Source organism: Euprymna scolopes, chromosome 1 (genome assembly GCF_053919585.1).
Source record: "Euprymna scolopes isolate OS-2025 chromosome 1, ASM5391958v1, whole genome shotgun sequence".
Taxonomy (NCBI): domain Eukaryota; kingdom Metazoa; phylum Mollusca; class Cephalopoda; order Sepiida; family Sepiolidae; genus Euprymna; species Euprymna scolopes.
The window spans coordinates 194,820,219-194,838,950 of record NC_136482.1 but is presented as its reverse complement, the minus strand read 5'-3'; the positions used below and the strand labels follow the sequence as shown (position 1 = coordinate 194,838,950).

At 35.0% G+C, this 18,732-nt stretch overlaps 1 protein-coding gene across 5 annotated transcripts in view; it reads left to right on the top strand.

Moving 5' to 3' along the window:
- The window catches only part of LOC145278893 (follistatin-related protein 1-like), a 762,811-nt gene that overhangs the window by 248,268 nt on the left and 495,811 nt on the right, over positions 1-18,732 (top strand). For 3 of the 5 annotated variants that reach the window (XM_080130699.1, XM_080130697.1, XM_080130696.1), the window contains exon 3: positions 4,745-4,760. The exons of the other annotated variants lie outside the window; for them this stretch is intronic. In XM_080130699.1, the coding sequence (XP_079986825.1) occupies positions 4,745-4,760 (16 nt within the window). The remainder of the gene's footprint in view (positions 1-4,744; positions 4,761-18,732) is intronic. 5 annotated transcript variants of the gene reach the window in all.

Here is an 18,732-nt window from a genome sequence, read left to right as displayed (position 1 = left end):
TAATAAATTCATTGGTACTGATTTGGGTCTTATCATGTTCTTTTCCCGTCATCCATGACTGGATAGAAGTCGTAATTCGCAATTATATTTGGAGTGTCGCTCGCACTGGTTATTGAAGTGTTTACCTACAGAAGAGCGTCAATTTACAACTGAATTTCGTCAAGTAATATATCCACTATGCCACGTGTACTTGTGTTACATTATGCTGTAGTTCTATTGTTTTTACCGAGTCACTTATTTATTTCATAAATCGTGTGCCAAAATACACAATGAATATACATAGCAGACATTGACAATTTTGGGGTATATAAAAAAGTGACAATTTATTCTCTCCAAAATACTTTCACGGTGTGCTATAGAAGGAGAGAGAGCTGTTCAGTGGCAAGTGGCTTGTTGACGACTGATGACACAGGTCGACTTCTTCCGCCGTCGTTTTTCGTCTCTCTGTCCGTTTAACCCGCATTTATTTGTTTATATTGACACATATTCACAATAGTCAAATCAAAGTCATATTCTAACTGGTTGTTTACATCTTCAAAACTATGTCAGCTGAAGATGTTGAATTCCAAGTCTTTGGTACATTCGTTTCAATGTTATGATTTCTGATGATATTTCTTAGTTTGAAAACTTGTTCACAATATTTGCGTGTGTGCACCAAGCTCCATATTCGTGTGTATATAACCAGCAATAATTCCGGCGTTGCCCGGAATAATATCCAACACTTGTGTTCCAAATCCCATGCAAATTCACGAGCTGGAAAGAAATATTCCCAAATTCGACAGAAAAATTCCCCAGTTTTACAAGATATACATGAATATCGACCGAAAGGTTGTGAAAATGACACAATGAAAAGAGTAGTCCGAGAAACTAATACAAAAAGAATTTTAAGTTAAGTCCACTCAACGCCTTTAATGGATAAACCTACCCAGACTTTCAAATCACGCGCGATCACGCGTAATTATCCGGCTACAGAAAAACCACAGCTAACATCAAGTGGATTTACTCAAAATTCTTCCATTCAACATCATGACGAAGAATAAGAGGAATATATATATATATACAGATTGAAAAAGGAGGGTATATCCTTCACTTTAAAAATAAACATTCGTTTATTTTATAAAGGTTTAAACAAATTCGCATTGTTATTTGGCTAAAAAGTGTTAAATGTGACACGTCTCTTATTTGATTTGCGAATTTCACTCAACGCCTTTAATGAATAAACCTACTCAGACTTTCATATATATATATATATATATATATATATATATATATAGGTATATTTGCTGATTAGATCACGCTATATAAGATACGAGGGGAAAACAAATGAACACATATCTAAGAAAATGGCAGAAATACTAGAGGCAGACCTCCAATCTGTAGTGGAATGGGGACAAAAATGGATTGTCACATTCAATGCTGCCAAGACTAAGCTTGTTTCCTTTAATAATTACAAGAAACCTTCTCAACCACCAATAGTAATGGCTAAAAATGCATTACCTGAAAGTACTTCTTTCAAAATCCTTGGCTTAACGTTTACAGGGAACATGAGTTTGAACAGATATATTGAGAGCATTGCCAGGGCCGAGGAAGGTGAGCTATCTCTACGTGCTAGAAAGCTACTTACCCCTGAAAGCATCCTATATCTCTACAAGGCCACTATCCGCCCATGTATGGAATATTGTTGTCACATTTGGGCTGGTGCATCTGCTAATGGTCTTTCACTCTTGGACAGGGTTCAATAGAAAGTCGTCAACCTAATAGGCCCTGAACTGTCATCTAGGCTTCAGCCTCTGTCTCATTGACGACATTTTGCAGCCCTCTTCCTTTTTTACAAGTATTTTAATGGTAAATGCTCCGACAAACTACACGCAATTGTACCCCCTCGACGTTCCCGACAGCTCCGACAAGCTGCAGAATCCCACCCCTACACAGATGTAAGATAGTTTTTTATTCCCTAGAGCTACTAGACTTTTCAACTCCCTTCCAGGATTCTACTTTTTTCAACTGTACTGACATGCAGAAGTTCAAGTGTAATGTGAACAGACATCTTGCTGGTTTACTTCCTACATAGTATCCCTGCAACTTATATCCCTGAGAATAGCCCTGTACATCAACGTGCCACTGTGTCTTAATAGGGGTGAAAATGGAAAAAAAGCGCTTGTGTTATATTGAATTAGTTTTTTTATCGTTAACTATCATAAACTTGATGTATCAGTCACATATATTTGGTATTACATAAGTTTTATATCGATAATTAACTTCATTATAATTTATTAGACGATTTTGTTGGATAGAGTAGATTTTGTTATGAATATAGGCTGTCCCAGTCGAACACTTACGAGTGGCAATGAAACAATGACATCCAATCATTTCGTAAGCAACAAGCGGTCATCAAGTGCTGTAGGCGCAATATCCGTTATAAATAGACACATATAAAAGCTCAAGGTTCTCGTCACTCGCCTATATTCTGTGTGGGTGCAGCCGGAAACAACTCTCACCCAACTATCGGGTGTCAAGGAGAAGCAGATCTTTTTAATTCGATCTCCATACCAGAGAAAGAAGACAGTTGAGCACTTACCTGTAATCTCTGTTGTATGTGAGATTTAGATTCGTCAGTAGTTTATCGTCGGACTAATTCGCGATCATAACAATTTATAACAGTGATTTTATGTATGTACATCTTATTTTGAGAAAGGGTGATAATTTAAATCTGACTGTACCTCGCATTCCTCAATGGGTGCTTGGAACAACAACTTCACTCGCCATCTATTTCTTTTTTTATTATTATTACATTTTCACCCCAAGCAAGGCCAATTGCCACTTTGGTGTAGGGGGCTACTATCAGGGACAACAACTCAACTACCAGGGTACTATGTAGGGATTTGGGCAGCAAGATGTCGGTTCACGTTACACTTGAACTTCTGCACGTCAGTACTGTTGAGGAAGCAGGGACCCAGAATGGAATTCCAAAGTCAGGCGGTTCTGGGGAAGAAACTATTGGAGTAGAAAGATCTTTTACATCTAGGGATCTCTACAGTGTGGGGGTGGGATTTAGCAGCCTGTCGGGGTTGTCGAGGGTGCTCACGTCGTGGGCGCACAAGTGCTTGCAGTTAATCAAAGCATTCACCACTTAAATACTTGTAGAACAGGCAGAGGGATGCAACATTTCGTCGATGGGACAGAGGCTGAAGCTTAGATGCCAGTTCAGGGCCTATCAGGTTTGCGACTCTTTTTTGAACCTTGTCAAGGAGCGAGAGACTAGTAGCAGATGCACCAGCCCAAACACACTAGTGGTTTAAGAATCTCCACGTGGCGATACCTTAGAATCTTGCTTGTTATATGTCTTCGGAGTAACCTTTGTCACCTCATATACTGGAGTTGCTGTGGCGTAACAATAAAGCGAAGTGTTAACGACAATGCTTTAAGAACATGGTTCTATCAACAATATTTATCTCGCATACAGCATATACGCGTCTATTTTAATTCCGAATTTAACGGTCAATTCTTGAGAGATTTTCCGATATCTATCAAAATAGAGATATTGACTATCAACAATGTCCCTCGTTCCCTATCTCAGTCTCAATCTAAACTTATATTCCATGAACAAAGTTTATTTCCATGAACTACCCGCCTGTGGAACTCTGTTCCGCTGGCCTCTCCCAAGTGACTACAACATGGTCATCTTCAAGTTCAATATAAACAAGTTCTCTTTTAGCCATTCCCTTAAACAATCAGCTTCTAACTAATTTCCACCGCAATCAATCACTACGTTATCCTCTTACATTAATTATCATTTAACCTCGAATGGCCTTCGGACCTTGATAAATGGTAATTCTCTTGCAAAAGTGCATAGGACTGAAAATTCCAAAATTGAATAATACAACACAATTATGTAATGTTCTGATGGGAAAAAATATCATTCTTGTCTCGTTCACCTTTGAGTTTCCTTAGAGGGAGGATAAACTCGATGATATGCACTTTATCTGATCTTCCAGTGTCAGTCGTGTTACAGCTTGTATGTCAAAATTCAATTGAGAGTCAACCATCATCATACCAAGCGCATTTAATAAGGTGTTACAAAATATCTCAACGCCAGAGAATTCTCCTCTGATAATAATCATATTGTCATATGTTCTGACTGCCCCTCGATGTCGATTAAGTGTTCTAGCTATTTCTACGTGTATGCTTGCACAAAAGTGTCCATGTTTCAGATAAGAACGGTAATACCACGGACTTTAACATAAATCATATAATTAGCTGTTCATAGTTTCTTTTCCATTTTGTCTTCCTAGATCTTTGTTAAGTAGTATGTAACTATTAAGTTAACTTAATAGTATGTAACTATTGATAATTTTTAAAAATAAATTTTGCGTTTTGTCTTGTTATTAGCATAACTGAGCTACTTTTCTTTGCTATTATGCCACGTGTTCCCCCCCAAAAAAATATGGGCTGATTTTTACGATAAAACTGAACTCTTGTTTTTTAAACATGCAGTAATATTTAAGTATTCTGACATGCCAACTTAGTAGATATCATTGTTTCTAAAATGACAGTAAATAACATTTTTAATTGATTTTTTTTTCTTTTCCCCAATTTCGTTTTATTATAGTATAGTTGCACCCAAAATACTTTCCATAAATTTTGAGTTGTTTCTCCCGAGAAAAGCTAGTTTCCTTGCTAGTTCAATTATTACAAGTTTTGTTTAATACCAGAGAACTAATTACACTCTTTTTTTTCTTTGCAGGCAAGGCACTCTGAAGGTAAGAATCCCTTTTCCTTGTTCAGACGTTTATAATACAACTATTTTCTGTGTTACATCATCATCATCACCATCATCATCCTACTACTACTACTACTACTACTACTACTACTACTTATGATAATGAAAAGCTGAAAGGTATATGGAAGATGTTGAAGGGCAAGATAGCACCACTAAAAGTAGAAGCACTAAGTACAATCCTGAAAAACATTGAAAAAACAATGGAAAAGATTGGAATCAGAGGAATCGCGCGTCAGATACAATGGTGATATAATGAAAACAGCTTAAATATTAAGGAAATACAAATGAGTTACAGGAGATAGCCAAACATGCAAAACTTGCTAAAGGAGTAAAACACAAAGAAACATTACATGAAATCAAGAAAACTGAAACTGTTTAAGTTAACCCCCTCTTAAAATGTGACGGCATTAACTGATACCACACTAAATAATCGAGGAGGATCAAGAGGATAGGAAGACCTCCACTGGATGAGTGCGACGAGAAATGGGGCCTTGAGGAGGTTTATTGCTACCCAAATTTCAGTGAAGACCAATGGTCGCTACTAACAGAAAACTCAGGACTCAACGGTTGTTACGATAACGCAAAAATAATTTTCAAATGTTATCGAAAAAGGTGAGGATTACTAGAGGTTTGGGGGCACTTATTGTAACTCATACTCCACGAAACACCACAACCCGTTTTCAAAGAGAAACTTTGATGATGACATGTGTAAAAACTCCTAGTTGCTGAATGAATAGAAAATATTAATAATAATAATAATAATAATAATAATAATAATAATAATAATAATAAAAATAAGAAGAAGAAGAAGAAGAAGAAGAAAAAAGAAGACACATAACTGTACAATTAAAATATTAGTATTTAGCTCTATCCAATCCGCATATATAAAATAAATACCGCTTCTCTTGGAAATTAAGCAAGAGCCATCAATATATTCATCCGTTCAGACATTGATATACATTCAAAGAGAGAGAGAGAGAGAGACAGAGAGAGAGACAGAGAGAGAGAAAGACAGATAGAGACAGAGAGAGAAAGGGTGTAATAGGAGGTTGCTATGTAAATTAATGTATATTATTTGAGCATCTTGGCAAACAATAAGTCCATGTAAAATATATTTTGCACTTTTAAATTCGTGTTCTTATATTAATATATATATATATATATATATATATATATATATATATATATATATATATATATATATATATATATATATAAGTAAATTTTTGGTACAGCAAAATGGAAGGAGAAATTTCAGAGGAAACATAATTTAATTTAATTACCAAAGAAAGCAAAAAAAAATGGGCAGGTGAAATTATTAAAATTTCCTTAAGGCCTTATCGTCTGACCCTCTAAGAGGAAACGTCAGAATGATAAATTAAAAACTAAGAAAACGAATGAGGGAAGAAGGGAATTTTGGTTTCAGTTGGAAGAACAGTGGAAAAAAAAAATCTCACTGTTCAGGTGGTTTTAAATCAATGAATATCTCCAACTGATGTTTCAGAATCTTTTGTCTACACAGGCTAGGTCGAGAGTTGTTAATAACTAACGCCTCAATGATATTGAGATGATAGTTCGACCTCGCACTGTATAAAACAGAAAACCACCCATCGGAATATTGATCGGCACACCTATTTATACTCAACAGGTGATTACCAATGGCGGACTCATGAGCTTGGGAGTGCCCGGATGTTCTCGAAACCTGGTGTAGTCGAATATCCCGAGGGATATGTTGGGATATTCTCATTTCTAATCTTTGGGATGTTTTGCCAACGTAGTCAGCTCCACACTGACAAACGAATTTATAAACAACAGAGTTCTTTTGAATGGTTGGCAAAACATCTTTACGAAAAGAAGAGAAAAAGGTTCGAATTGTGTAAACTACTCTAAGCATAGTAGCTGGAAAACAACGTTGAGTAGCAGAAGAAATCCTTTCAACAATATGAAGGCCAACAGGACCCAACCATGGTAATTTTAGATAAAAATTTTAGATGTCCCATTTATCTAAAATTACCATGGTTGGGTCCTGTTGGCCTTCATATTGTTGAAAGGATTTCTTCTGCTACTCAACGTTGTTTTCCAGCTACTATGCTTAGAGTAGTTTACACAACTCGAACCTTTTTCTCTTCTTTTCGTAATGATGTTTTGCCAACCATTCAAAAGAACTCCGTTGTTTATAAATTCGTTTGTCAGTGTGGAGCTGACTACGTTGGCAAAACATCCCAAAGATTAGAAATGAGAATATCCCAACATATCCCTCGGGATATTCGACTACACCAGGTTTCGAGAACATCCGGGCACTCCCAAGCTCATGGGTCCGCCATTGGTAATCACCTATTGAGTATAAATAGGTGTGCCGATCAATATTCCGATGGGTGGTTTTCTGTTTTATACAGTGCGAGGTCGAACTATCATCTCAATATCATTGAGGCGTTAGTTATTAACAACTCTCGACCTAGCCTGTGTAGACAAAAGATTCTGAAACATCAGTTGGAGATATTCATTGATTTAAAACCACCTGAACAGTGAGATATTTTTTTTCCACTGTTCTTCCAACTGAAACCAAAATTCCCTTCTTCCCTCATTCGTTTTCTTAGTTTTTAATTTATCATTCTGACGTTTCCTCTTAGAGGGTCAGACGATAAGGCCTTAAGGAAATTTTAATAATTTCACCTGCCCGTTTTTTTTTTTTTTTTTGGTATTTAAATTAAATATATATATATATATATATATATATATATATATATATATATATATATATATATATATATATTCCATTTCAGCAAAGAAAAACGTTGGAAATTCAAAAAAAAAAAAGGGATAAAAAAGAGGGGGTTGCATTGTTAAAGAGTGGGAGGTTCTTTATATATATATATATATATATATATATATATATATATATATATATGTATATATATATATATATATATATGTATAAAGATGTATTTTCTCCTTGATAAAACATTATTAAAGTGCAAATTCAAAGCGTAAGTTTAGTAAGCCAACTCGGCGCAGATCTTTTTGGTCAGTAAACATTTGTGTATAAATCAAAGTGCTTTTCGACGTAATAACGCCTTCGTCAGGATAGGTGAATGTTTTTTGGATTATTTTCATCCTGTTTCTCTCTCGTGGCATGATGCCACTAAGAAAACAAGACCCGTTCGGTGTTATCAACGGAGATTTTTAAATGTCCAGATGAGGAGATACGCGTGATCGCGCATGGAAAGTTATATGAAGATATATTTTCTCTTAGTGAGGGGGTACATTAATTTATTTTGTCTTAGAAAAATTCCTCAGGTAAAATTCTTCATTTTCTTCCATAATGTTACGATTTGTTTCCTGTCGAACCATCACTTTTTACTCTAATAGCTTCTTCCCCAGAACTGCAGGACTTTGGATCTCTTCCAGTTTCCTGCTTTCCCAACTGTACTGACATGCAGAAGTTCAAGTGTAATGTAAAAAGACATCTTGCCATTAAACTCCCTACATAGTACCCTTGAAACTTAGGTACCTGATCGTAGCTCTCTACATCAAAGTGGCAACATGCCTTGTTTGGGGTGAAAGTGTAATAAAAAAAGCACTTGTGCCCCCTCGACGTAAACACCCCAACAAACTCGACAAGCAGCTAAGTCCCACCCCTTCACAGTAGAGATCCCTAGATGTAATAGAGCCTTCTACTCCAGTAGTTTCTTCTCCAGAACCGCTAGACTTTGGAATTCCCTTCCGGGTTCCTGCTTCCCCAACTGTACTGACATGCAGAAATTCAAGTGTAACGTGAACCGTCATCTTGCTGGCCAACTCCCCACATAGTACCCCTGTAGCGTATGTCCCTGATAGTAGCCTCCTACATCAAAGTGGCACTGTGCCTTGTTTGGGGTAAAAATGTAATTACAAAAAAATTAATTAAAAACTCACCACACATTTTGTGCATTAGGCACCGCAACTCCTCGTCTCAACCGTCGCCCTTCTTTTAAAATTACTCATGAAAAGCTTAATATTCTTTCTTCGCATAAAAACTGTTTCTTGATTTTGTCATAGTTGCATAAAAGTATTAGTAACCCGAAACCAGATAACACGCTTTATATTCCCCGGCTAGTTCAATAAATCGCGACGTTCGCTGAAACTGTTACTAAATTTACAATCGTACGAACCTCGACATAATTCCCAAGGTATTATTGCCTATATATTCGCAAGGTATCATTACCTAAATCTTCCTAACCTTTCATATATCAGTGATAATTTATTCCACGACTATACATGATGCGAACGGAAAGTTCTCGAAACTAAATTTCTTTTGTTAAAAATGTTTCAATATAGTTTTGCCATATTACCTGGATCGCCTTGCTCTACTCGATAAGGAATTATTATCCGTCCTATGTAGGTCTGCTCCTTGATCTAGATCTATATGTTTTATATTTATTTTATACATAAGAAGAAAGTGAATTGAATTTTAAAAATATATTACATTTCTATTAGTGTGTCTGCCCGTTCTACGTTTCTTCTACGTAAACTGCTGGGCCGATATAGGTGAAAGTTGGTATGAATCGTTGTTATAAGTTGCAGTGAACTAATTATTATGGTATTTTTTCGTTTCACAATTTAAGTTTCGTATTTTCTTGAAAGCTACTCGCGAGCCTTTTCTAGTCTCACACAAAAACACGAGTTCACATTTCAAGCTATATTACTTGTCATATACATACGCGCCCACGTCCACACAGGTACATATATTCACGTTCGCGTACATACACTCACATGCACGTGTATATACACACACGCTAACGTACACACATGTACTCACACACGCGCACACGTACGCACACAAGGACAACGACACTTCCCCTTTCAAAGGAAATCCACACGCGCGCAAAAGACCACCGGAAACACCTATAAAAGAAAGAGCAATAAGCGGTTGCTTCCTTTTCGGACCCGCCTTCCGAGGTGGTTGGTCGGCGCACCAGCCACCGCCGTTTCGGCAGGCGCGCCCATATGGGCCAAAAGGCTAACAAACAGTATCTACACTTTATACGCTTTCTTTCTCCATGAACTGGAATAACATTCTCACTCTTTCTCTCTCTATCTACTACTTGTGCCAGAGAACACCACCGCGTAGCTGACGGCTAACATGGCGCAATGTTTAACTGAATTCAACCCTCTATCCTGTGTCTTTGTCTACACGTTGGACTATCATTCTCATTTCTACTATATTACTCGCTTCTTTTCCCACGTGCGAACAAACGATAGTGACCCGAACGTGAGATGAACCCACATTTCCTTTTTCTTTCTACACCACCAGTCCCGCAACAAACGATGGTTACATCCGAACGCGGACATGAACACGTGTTATATCTAAAACATTCATTCTTTCAACAGTAAATAAACGACACGTTTATCTATTCCAGCAATTGAGTCTTTGTTTCCTTCATTCCATTCGTTTCATTATTTTCTTTTGTAACGGGATTAGGATTTATATATCCTAGTCCTCTACACTACTGAGCCGATCTAGGTGCAATTTTGTTTGGACTTTTGTTACAATAAGGTGCAACGAACAAAGTAATATAGCATCCTTTTAATGCACAATAAATAAAGATTAGTATTTTAGATGAAAATGCGAACAGCTTTCGCCGTAAGCAACTGTCAATTTGCATAAAGAATTCATTCTGCATCAATAGGTTATAACTTTTGCCCGTTTTTAATTGGTTAAAAGTCTTGTATATTATTATTTGTTTGCAAACTTTTTTCTTTTGTGTGTCATTTATTTATGTTGTCCTCTTACTCCCTCATTTCACTGCTACTGCTACCATCTCTGTGTTACTTATCTGACTATTTGCAAGTTTTTTCGCCACTTATCTCCTCATTCTGTAGAGCTCCACCCGTTTGATATATTGAAAGTGCAAATAAGTAAGGAAACCATTTAGTGTTACACGATTTTTTTTTTTTTTGCTTTTTCATAATATTTTCTGAACTAAACTTTAAAAAAAAATAAATATTTAAAAAAAAAGGAATATATTCATTTTCCTCCTCCTCCTCCTCCTCCTCCTCCTCCTCCTTTTCTTCATCATCATTGTCATCGTCATCAGCAGTATCATCATCGTCATCATTATCGAATTCGTCATTTGGATAAGTGTAAGCCTGAGGACTGTCAGGCAGTCATACTATAACAATAAAACGAATTCACTCCTCCTCCTCCTCCTTATCATGATCCATCGTCATCTGAATAATAATATTAAGCCTAGGGAATGTCAGACGTACTAATGCTATAACAATAAAACTTAGTCTGTACATACGACATTCCTAGACACACATTTGCATAGAATTTCTACTGGCGTTAGCCAATACTTTTTACAATGTTCAAAATGTCTCCGAACCACGACAGTTATTAACATGAAACTGTTGGAGAGCTAGTCCATTTTAAAAAAATAATACTTTCAAAAACATCGGCTTATGTCAGAATCCATTTTCCGAGGTAATCAGCTGAACCCAAATGTTGTTAATAAAATCTTATTACACTATTTTTTGAAAACTACTTTTCGAAGTAAATAGTGATGTAATTTTTATAGTGATATGCTTTTTAGAAAAAAAACTAATTGAATTTAATTGAAATATAGTCATCCCTTAAAAAAGACATGCAACTCAGCACCTAACAGCTCTCCTATGTAAAAGATAGTAAAAGTGTATTGTACGTTACACCAAAAAGGTACATTTTTGTAGCCATTTTTTTTCAGCATATATCCATAGTGTTCACTTAAAGTTTCGCTTTGGTACAATTTCAAGGTTTCAGATTATTCCTAATAACCTCAAGCAGAAGTATTTTGTTTTTATCTTTTATTATCTATATCATCCGTCCGAATATATGTTTAACATTTGTCACTCTAAAAGCTGGTCATTTTTAATTAAATTATTGTTTAACAGTTTCATAGTTATGCGTAGGTATAAATTGTCTGGTGCATTATTTGATTTAGGTATGAAATGCAGCAGATAACCTCTGGAGTCAGCTATGTTCTAATATAAACACCTGCATCAAATTGATTAGTTTGTCATGTGACAGAAAATATTTGAAGTTGATTTTTATGAAAACACTGTGCTCAAGAGGGGTGTTCATACTACTTCAAAAACTGTCTGAAGATTCCCAGAAACAACTACGAAAAGTGGTATCTATTTATATAAGTAAATAAAATATACTAAAAAATAAAATTAATAAAATAATATATATATATAAATATATATATATATATATATATATATATCGGTTTCCTTCATGGATATACATGTTGCAAACGAGAAATATCCTAGAATGTTCTGCAACCGTGACACATAAAGGTCGGATAGGTACAGATGATTCATCAACCACATCACCAGGCACATCTTCGCACAAGGACACACATATTAGATATAGTGGTTTAGGAAATTGCCAGGGTAGGTTGTTGCATATGTGTTCGATATGTGTGTCCTGTAGTTCTCCTATCTCCCTCCCCTCACATTTTCAATTCATTACACTTGCCCCTCACGCTCCGTTGTTTTGCTCCTAATGTAGTCATAGCTAGACGTCGCATCTTAAACATGTTATCCACTATCTGCTCTTCTGTTCTGATAAAAAGCATTAGGCTTCGAAATACCTAGGTAAAAAGGACCATTTTCCTACACCCCTAACTGATGTAATCGTCTTATTGAATCAACGATTAAATTTATATGCATTAGTTTATATCTTTTTATTGTCATTCTCTTATTCCTTATCTTATATATATGTCCCACCTCAACTTGTTGAGCTTTGCATTTTCCCGATAAATTTCCTCTCAAACAATTTCTCTAATCAGTTCTATCTCTCTCTCTCTCACACACACACACACACACACATACACACACAAACTCTCTCTCTCAATATATATATATATATATATATATATATATATATATATATTAATTTAAAGAATGAGCGATGAGCGTTTCTCAAAATGTTTCATCGTCTTAGTATTTAAAATTTACATAAAATTAGTAGCCAATAATGATTTCAGTTTCTCCTTGATAATAGTTTCCCATCGCGAAGTTTCAAATGTATATTCATTAAATAAGGCGATATGAACTGTGTGAGGTCAACGAAGCAAACATTTTCACGTAATTTATATTCAAATTTTTTTGTTTCCCATCGGTTTATCTAAACTTTTATTTTCTTATATATTCGTTTAAATTATTCAAATCGGCTCAGAAATGTGCTAATGTGTATTCAAATATACATAGATGCTGCATCTCTCTCTATCTATTTCTCCCTCCCTGTCTCTGTTTGTCTGTCTGTCTGTCTGTCTGTCTGTATGTCTCTCTCTCTCTCTCTCTCTATATATATATATATATATATATATATATATATATATATATATATATATATATAAGAACAAGCAGTTAATAAAACATGTTAAAAAACACCTTGAAAAAGAGTTTAAAACATATTTAACTTTAAAAAGGAAACACTAAATAACTGGATAGTCCTTAATCCGCGAAGTTTCGAAGAAATACTTTCCTTCTCATAAGAGATTAGGATTTAGTAAAATGCGGGATTGGATTTTGCTTGCAAAAGTATTTGATGAAACTACAAGTAAGTAATAGATCTTACTTGATAACAAAAAGTGAAGCAGAGGGAATAGAGTGAATAAAAAAGTGATTTCACGTGAATGGATAGTCCGGTGGAGGGTAAAATATCCAATAACTGTAAAATCCAAAGATGCAGAATCCAAGAAAGTTAGTTAAATTTCCATTCGCATACATATATATATATATGTCTTCCTGCTAGTCTATATATATGTGTGTGTATGTATATAAATACGTATATATATATATATATATATATATATATATATGTGTGTGTGTGTATGTATATATATAAATACATATAAATGTACTTATATATATATATGTGTGTGTATGGGTATTAATACAAATATATGTATATATGTATATACGTGTGTAAATGCATAAATACATATATATGTGTGTGTATAAATATATATATATATATGCGTGTGTGTGTGTGTGGTATATAAATACATACTATATAAAACATTAATGAAAAGATAATAATTAAAGTTATGTTAGAACTTTATCAAGTCAGCAAGGTTAAAGATGATCACAAAAAAGAGAAATATTCGCATTATTATGATAACACGCATTTAGCTTTGAAATGCCATGGTCTGAGGATGTTATCCCCTCTTGTTAATGTTTCACTTATTGTGATCGCTCTGAACTTTATTGGCATGTTAAGGTAAAAACTTCTTGGGTAAATTTAACCCTTATCACCTGAATTTCTTTATAACTTGCTTCTCTTAACCAGGTAGAGCTTTATTTATTCGGACAAGTTGGTCTTTTCTCTGAAAAATATTTTTCTTTCAAATTAACTCTCTCTCAATATGTACACACACACACACACGCACGCATATATATATATATATATATATATATATATATATAGTCATCCACATACAGTGGTGTTTCGCTGTTTCACAGCTCATCAATGCGGTTAGACAGACAACTACCTCAAGCCAGGATTTGAAACCCGACCGTCTGTATGACAGTCAAGGTTCCGAACCACTACACTATCGGCGGCTGCTGCGTGAGTCATGAGTTTAACGATGTTTTTGACATCGTCCGAAATACCTAAGCTCGATTTGTTTACACAAAGAGCATTGCTTATACGCTAATGGTAATTCGTGTATCACTTCTCAATATACTCAACTCAAGATGAGGAGCATTATAGAATATAATACTGTACAATACTGTTCGCAATATAATACTGTACAATACTGTTCGCTGTTTCACAGCTCATCAGCGCGGCATGACAGACGACTACATCAAGCCAGGATTGAAACCCGATATATATGTATACATATAGTTTTGATCTGAATTCAATGATGAATTTATTTGTATTATTATATTCCATATTATTTCTTGAATTGTTTCACTGCAATCGTTCACTGATAAAAGCACATGACTTCCATTACTCGGCGTTTCTTACAATTTTGCAAATTTTAACCGTTTACCATTGGGTTATCACTAATAACATCTGCTGATTTTTCTGCTTTTTTGACTACAGCACGTATTCTCAAGATCTCAGTACCTGCTTTCGTCTTCCGATGGAGGTGTGAATGGTTATCTCCTTCCTCTGTGTTTTCACACGCTCAGAGAAATCTAGAAAGATGTGTCAGATCGTTTCGATGTTTCTACCCTGGCAGACTCAATCTCTTTCGGTTTGTTCGACTAATTCCATTCTATAGTTAGAACTGCGCTTAAGCAATGTTATTGAACCTGATTTCATTAGTATTTTTGTACGTTTTCAATCTGCCACTTCGGTTAGTTTTTGACTTCGAGTGAACTAGGATCGTGCCTGTCGTCTGCGAGTGTGTTTGTTTTTTTCTTGCGAGAGTATCACTATAGCAGATGAAAACAATTTCGAGCTAAATCGATTTTTACCGATTCCTAAGATTATCGAATTAACTTTTTAAACTACCGTTACTCTATCGTTTTTCTGTCTATTCTTTTTTTGTTTTGTAATAAAATCCGAAATTAGGGTTATTGTTAAGATATAAAGAAAATAAAGTTTTGTGCGATTTTGAATTCATAACAACGTTTAAAAATATCGTGAGGTCATCAGTCAACATATCATATCCCCTTTTTGAAGAAGGTGCGTGTTTATTGTCTGTCGACTGATGCATTTGAATCTGTGATATGTCAGGTGAAATTTATAAACCAATCATTTTAACAGCACCAATACGTGCGTGCATTATTTTCTTGTATTTTGTATCTCGTATTTAAAGTTGTCGCAGGATCTTTTCTTTTCATTAATATTACATATTACCTTCAACCCAATGTTTGAGTATATGCATAATCACTTAATTCCCATCTCTTATGAGAATATTTGCATCTACCTAAATACGTTTCTGTAAATATGCTCTTCACTTATTATGAAAAAATTTAGATATTAGCAGGACAACGCTGAAAATATTTCTAGTCGACGATTGGTCTTATCGTAGTAATATTTGAACGAATAGAATCATACCGTAGCAAAATATATTTTTACAGAAAAAATTATTTTTGTTAGGATGTTTTAATAGAAAAGAATATTAGAACATAAACAATAATTTAAAAATAGGTTAACCACTAAAGTCTGACATGATTTTACGTAAAGGTCATTTTAAAGTGATGTGGACTTTAGGTAGAGTTTTGGAAAAGACACCTATGGCTTGACCCGTCAAGAATCGGGAGTGAGGGAAAGCGGATCGAGTCGAGCATTGATGGCTTCATGAAGAGCCGATCAGAATGCGTTAGTCTAGGATCAGTGGGAGATTTCCAATGAGGAAACATCGATAATAAAGTCACTGAAAAGACAACCTGAGATTTCCTGATTCATTGGAATGAATCTATTTTGACAGCTTTTTCCGAGGATCCGTCGGTCAAAATTAAGGATGGACAAGGTATTTTTCTTCGATTGGCCCGATGTGATTTGTCCTTTTTGTTACAAGTTTGTTGTTAAAACGTGTGTTGTATTATTGTCGGGTTCTGTATGAGATGGAAAGGTGTATAATATGTACGTGTCTCTAAATCGTGTATCGTCTAGTGCTATAATACTTATGATATATTTTAACAACGGATATGTAACATCGAGGCAATCGGAGAAACATAACAATGTCATATATATATATATATATTTGTAGTCATCGACATACAGTCCTGTCTCGTTGTATCACAACTCATCAGTGCCGCTAGACTAGCATCTCTCCCAAGCCAAGGATTCAACCTAGAACCGTCGTATATATATGTATAGCTATCTATCTATCTATCTATCTCTCTCTCTCTCTCTTTATATATATATATATATATATATATATTTTAAGTGATGGTTGTGTAGTTCCAACGAGAGAAAAAAATGTATATTTAAAAGAGTGTAGCCATCAACAATATATATATATATATGTGTGTATGTGTGTGTGTGTGTATGTATGCATATAGAAACAATAATACAAACGTTCACATATTGTTTATAAAATAATAAATATTAATATCTAATAAACATTGAGTAAAATATTAAAATATTTGAACAGAGTTAAGAGTATTATTTGGATTCATCCGACTACTGTTCTTATCTTGTGTGTGATTTTCACAACGTCTTTGTGTATGTAACCTTCGACCTTCTTCACCTGTATTTTGTCGAACTCGGGAATTTTTCTGTCCAACTCGGGAATTTGGATGGAATTTCTAACGGAACCTTTAGATTGACTTAACGGGGGTAGCATGCTATTGTTCCGTCAGCCATGACTGAATATAGGTCATAAATAATTCGCAATTGTATTTTCGGTCGCCCACACTGAGAATTGAACCTTCTCTTTTACAATTGCTTTTTTCAAATACTTTAACCACTTCACCACGGATCCTTGCGACAGAAACATTTCCGAGTTCGACAAGATACACGTGAAGAAAGCCGGAGGTTACATCGACCGAAACGTCGTGAAAATCGCACTCAAGATGAGAACAGCAGTCTGAAGAATCCAAATAATACGAATAACTAATCCTAATCTAAAAAAAATCAAATTAGTTTCAAAGATCGTTTGTGTCTACCATGTAACGTCCGTGAACGTTTCCTGTTATTTCTAAATATTCTCATTTAAGTAATTTTTAAACAAGTGCTATTTGTTTGGATGTAGACACCATTTAAATTGGCTTTCTTCTTTTATGAAGTGGCTGTTGTTACTGGTACTCATCGTTCGAGGACTTCTTTAAGAAGGTAAATAATTGGTAATTTTACCAATTTAACACCTGCTAAAAAGTGTTTGACAGTGATAATTAGATTTTGCTGCGCAAATATTTCTGTCAAGTTGTTCTACAATCATTAAATTGTTTTTGTTTCGTGATTTATCCGTTGGCTTTTCATCATTCGCATCGCTTTTCTTCAGAATATTATTCTTACGATTGCCATTTATTTTTCGACGGTGCGTGAACCGAGGCTTTCTGCAGTTTTCATTTAAATATAACTGTTGTAGATTATCTATATATCGTACTATGGGATAATTGTGCCAAGTTCGGGGTAATTGCGCCAACTAGCTAAAAGTGCTCTTTTGGCAACCGCGCATATAAAGAGCATTTGGCGCAATTACCCAAAGTACGGTGATACTAAAAAATCTGAATTTGTTTGTCACCGTCTTAAATTTGAAATTTTTATCTCATGATTTCATCTCATTTCTATCAAACTGTTTAAAACGTAACGACTCAGACTATAACGCTGTATGTTTTGGTTTCGATTATAGCTTATGGCACCAAAATCATATTTTTTAAACATTTAAAATCATAACTATATATTAGGTAAAATATAATAATCAATAGAGTATTGGCGTTATAATTATAAAGAGGAAGTGTGCATGAATTAAAATATATTTAAGCGTATTTTGCAACCAGATTATTCCGACGCCTTTAGTCGTGTTTTAAGGTTTTCAAGATTGTTTTTAGTGATATTATTAGTGCTATGGAAATGGCTTTCATACTGTATTATTTCCCCTCCAAAACGATATACTTGGAGAAGGTCGGAGGTTACATCAACCGATATGTTGTAAAGATGACATTCAAGATAAGAACTTCAGTTCAATGAATAAAAATAATACATATCATTTCCAGTTCTCTGCTAAGGTTAATGCATTTGCTCAATTTTTCAGCATTTTGATATTCACCTGATGATCACCTGGGACGGCGAAAGCTATTATTAGGCATGTTCGCTATTATCAAGTCCTGTATTCATTCAGTTTGTCGCTCTGTATTTTTATGTCCTTTAGGATTTCTCAACACAATTCAATTGTAGCCTAATACGCTAGATCCGATTAGATTCGAGCGCAGATTAGTTGATTTTATTGTCTACACATGTCTACCCATGGTATCACTGGTGCAACCACTTATCGTAGATACAGGAAAAGGTAATTCCACTGCAT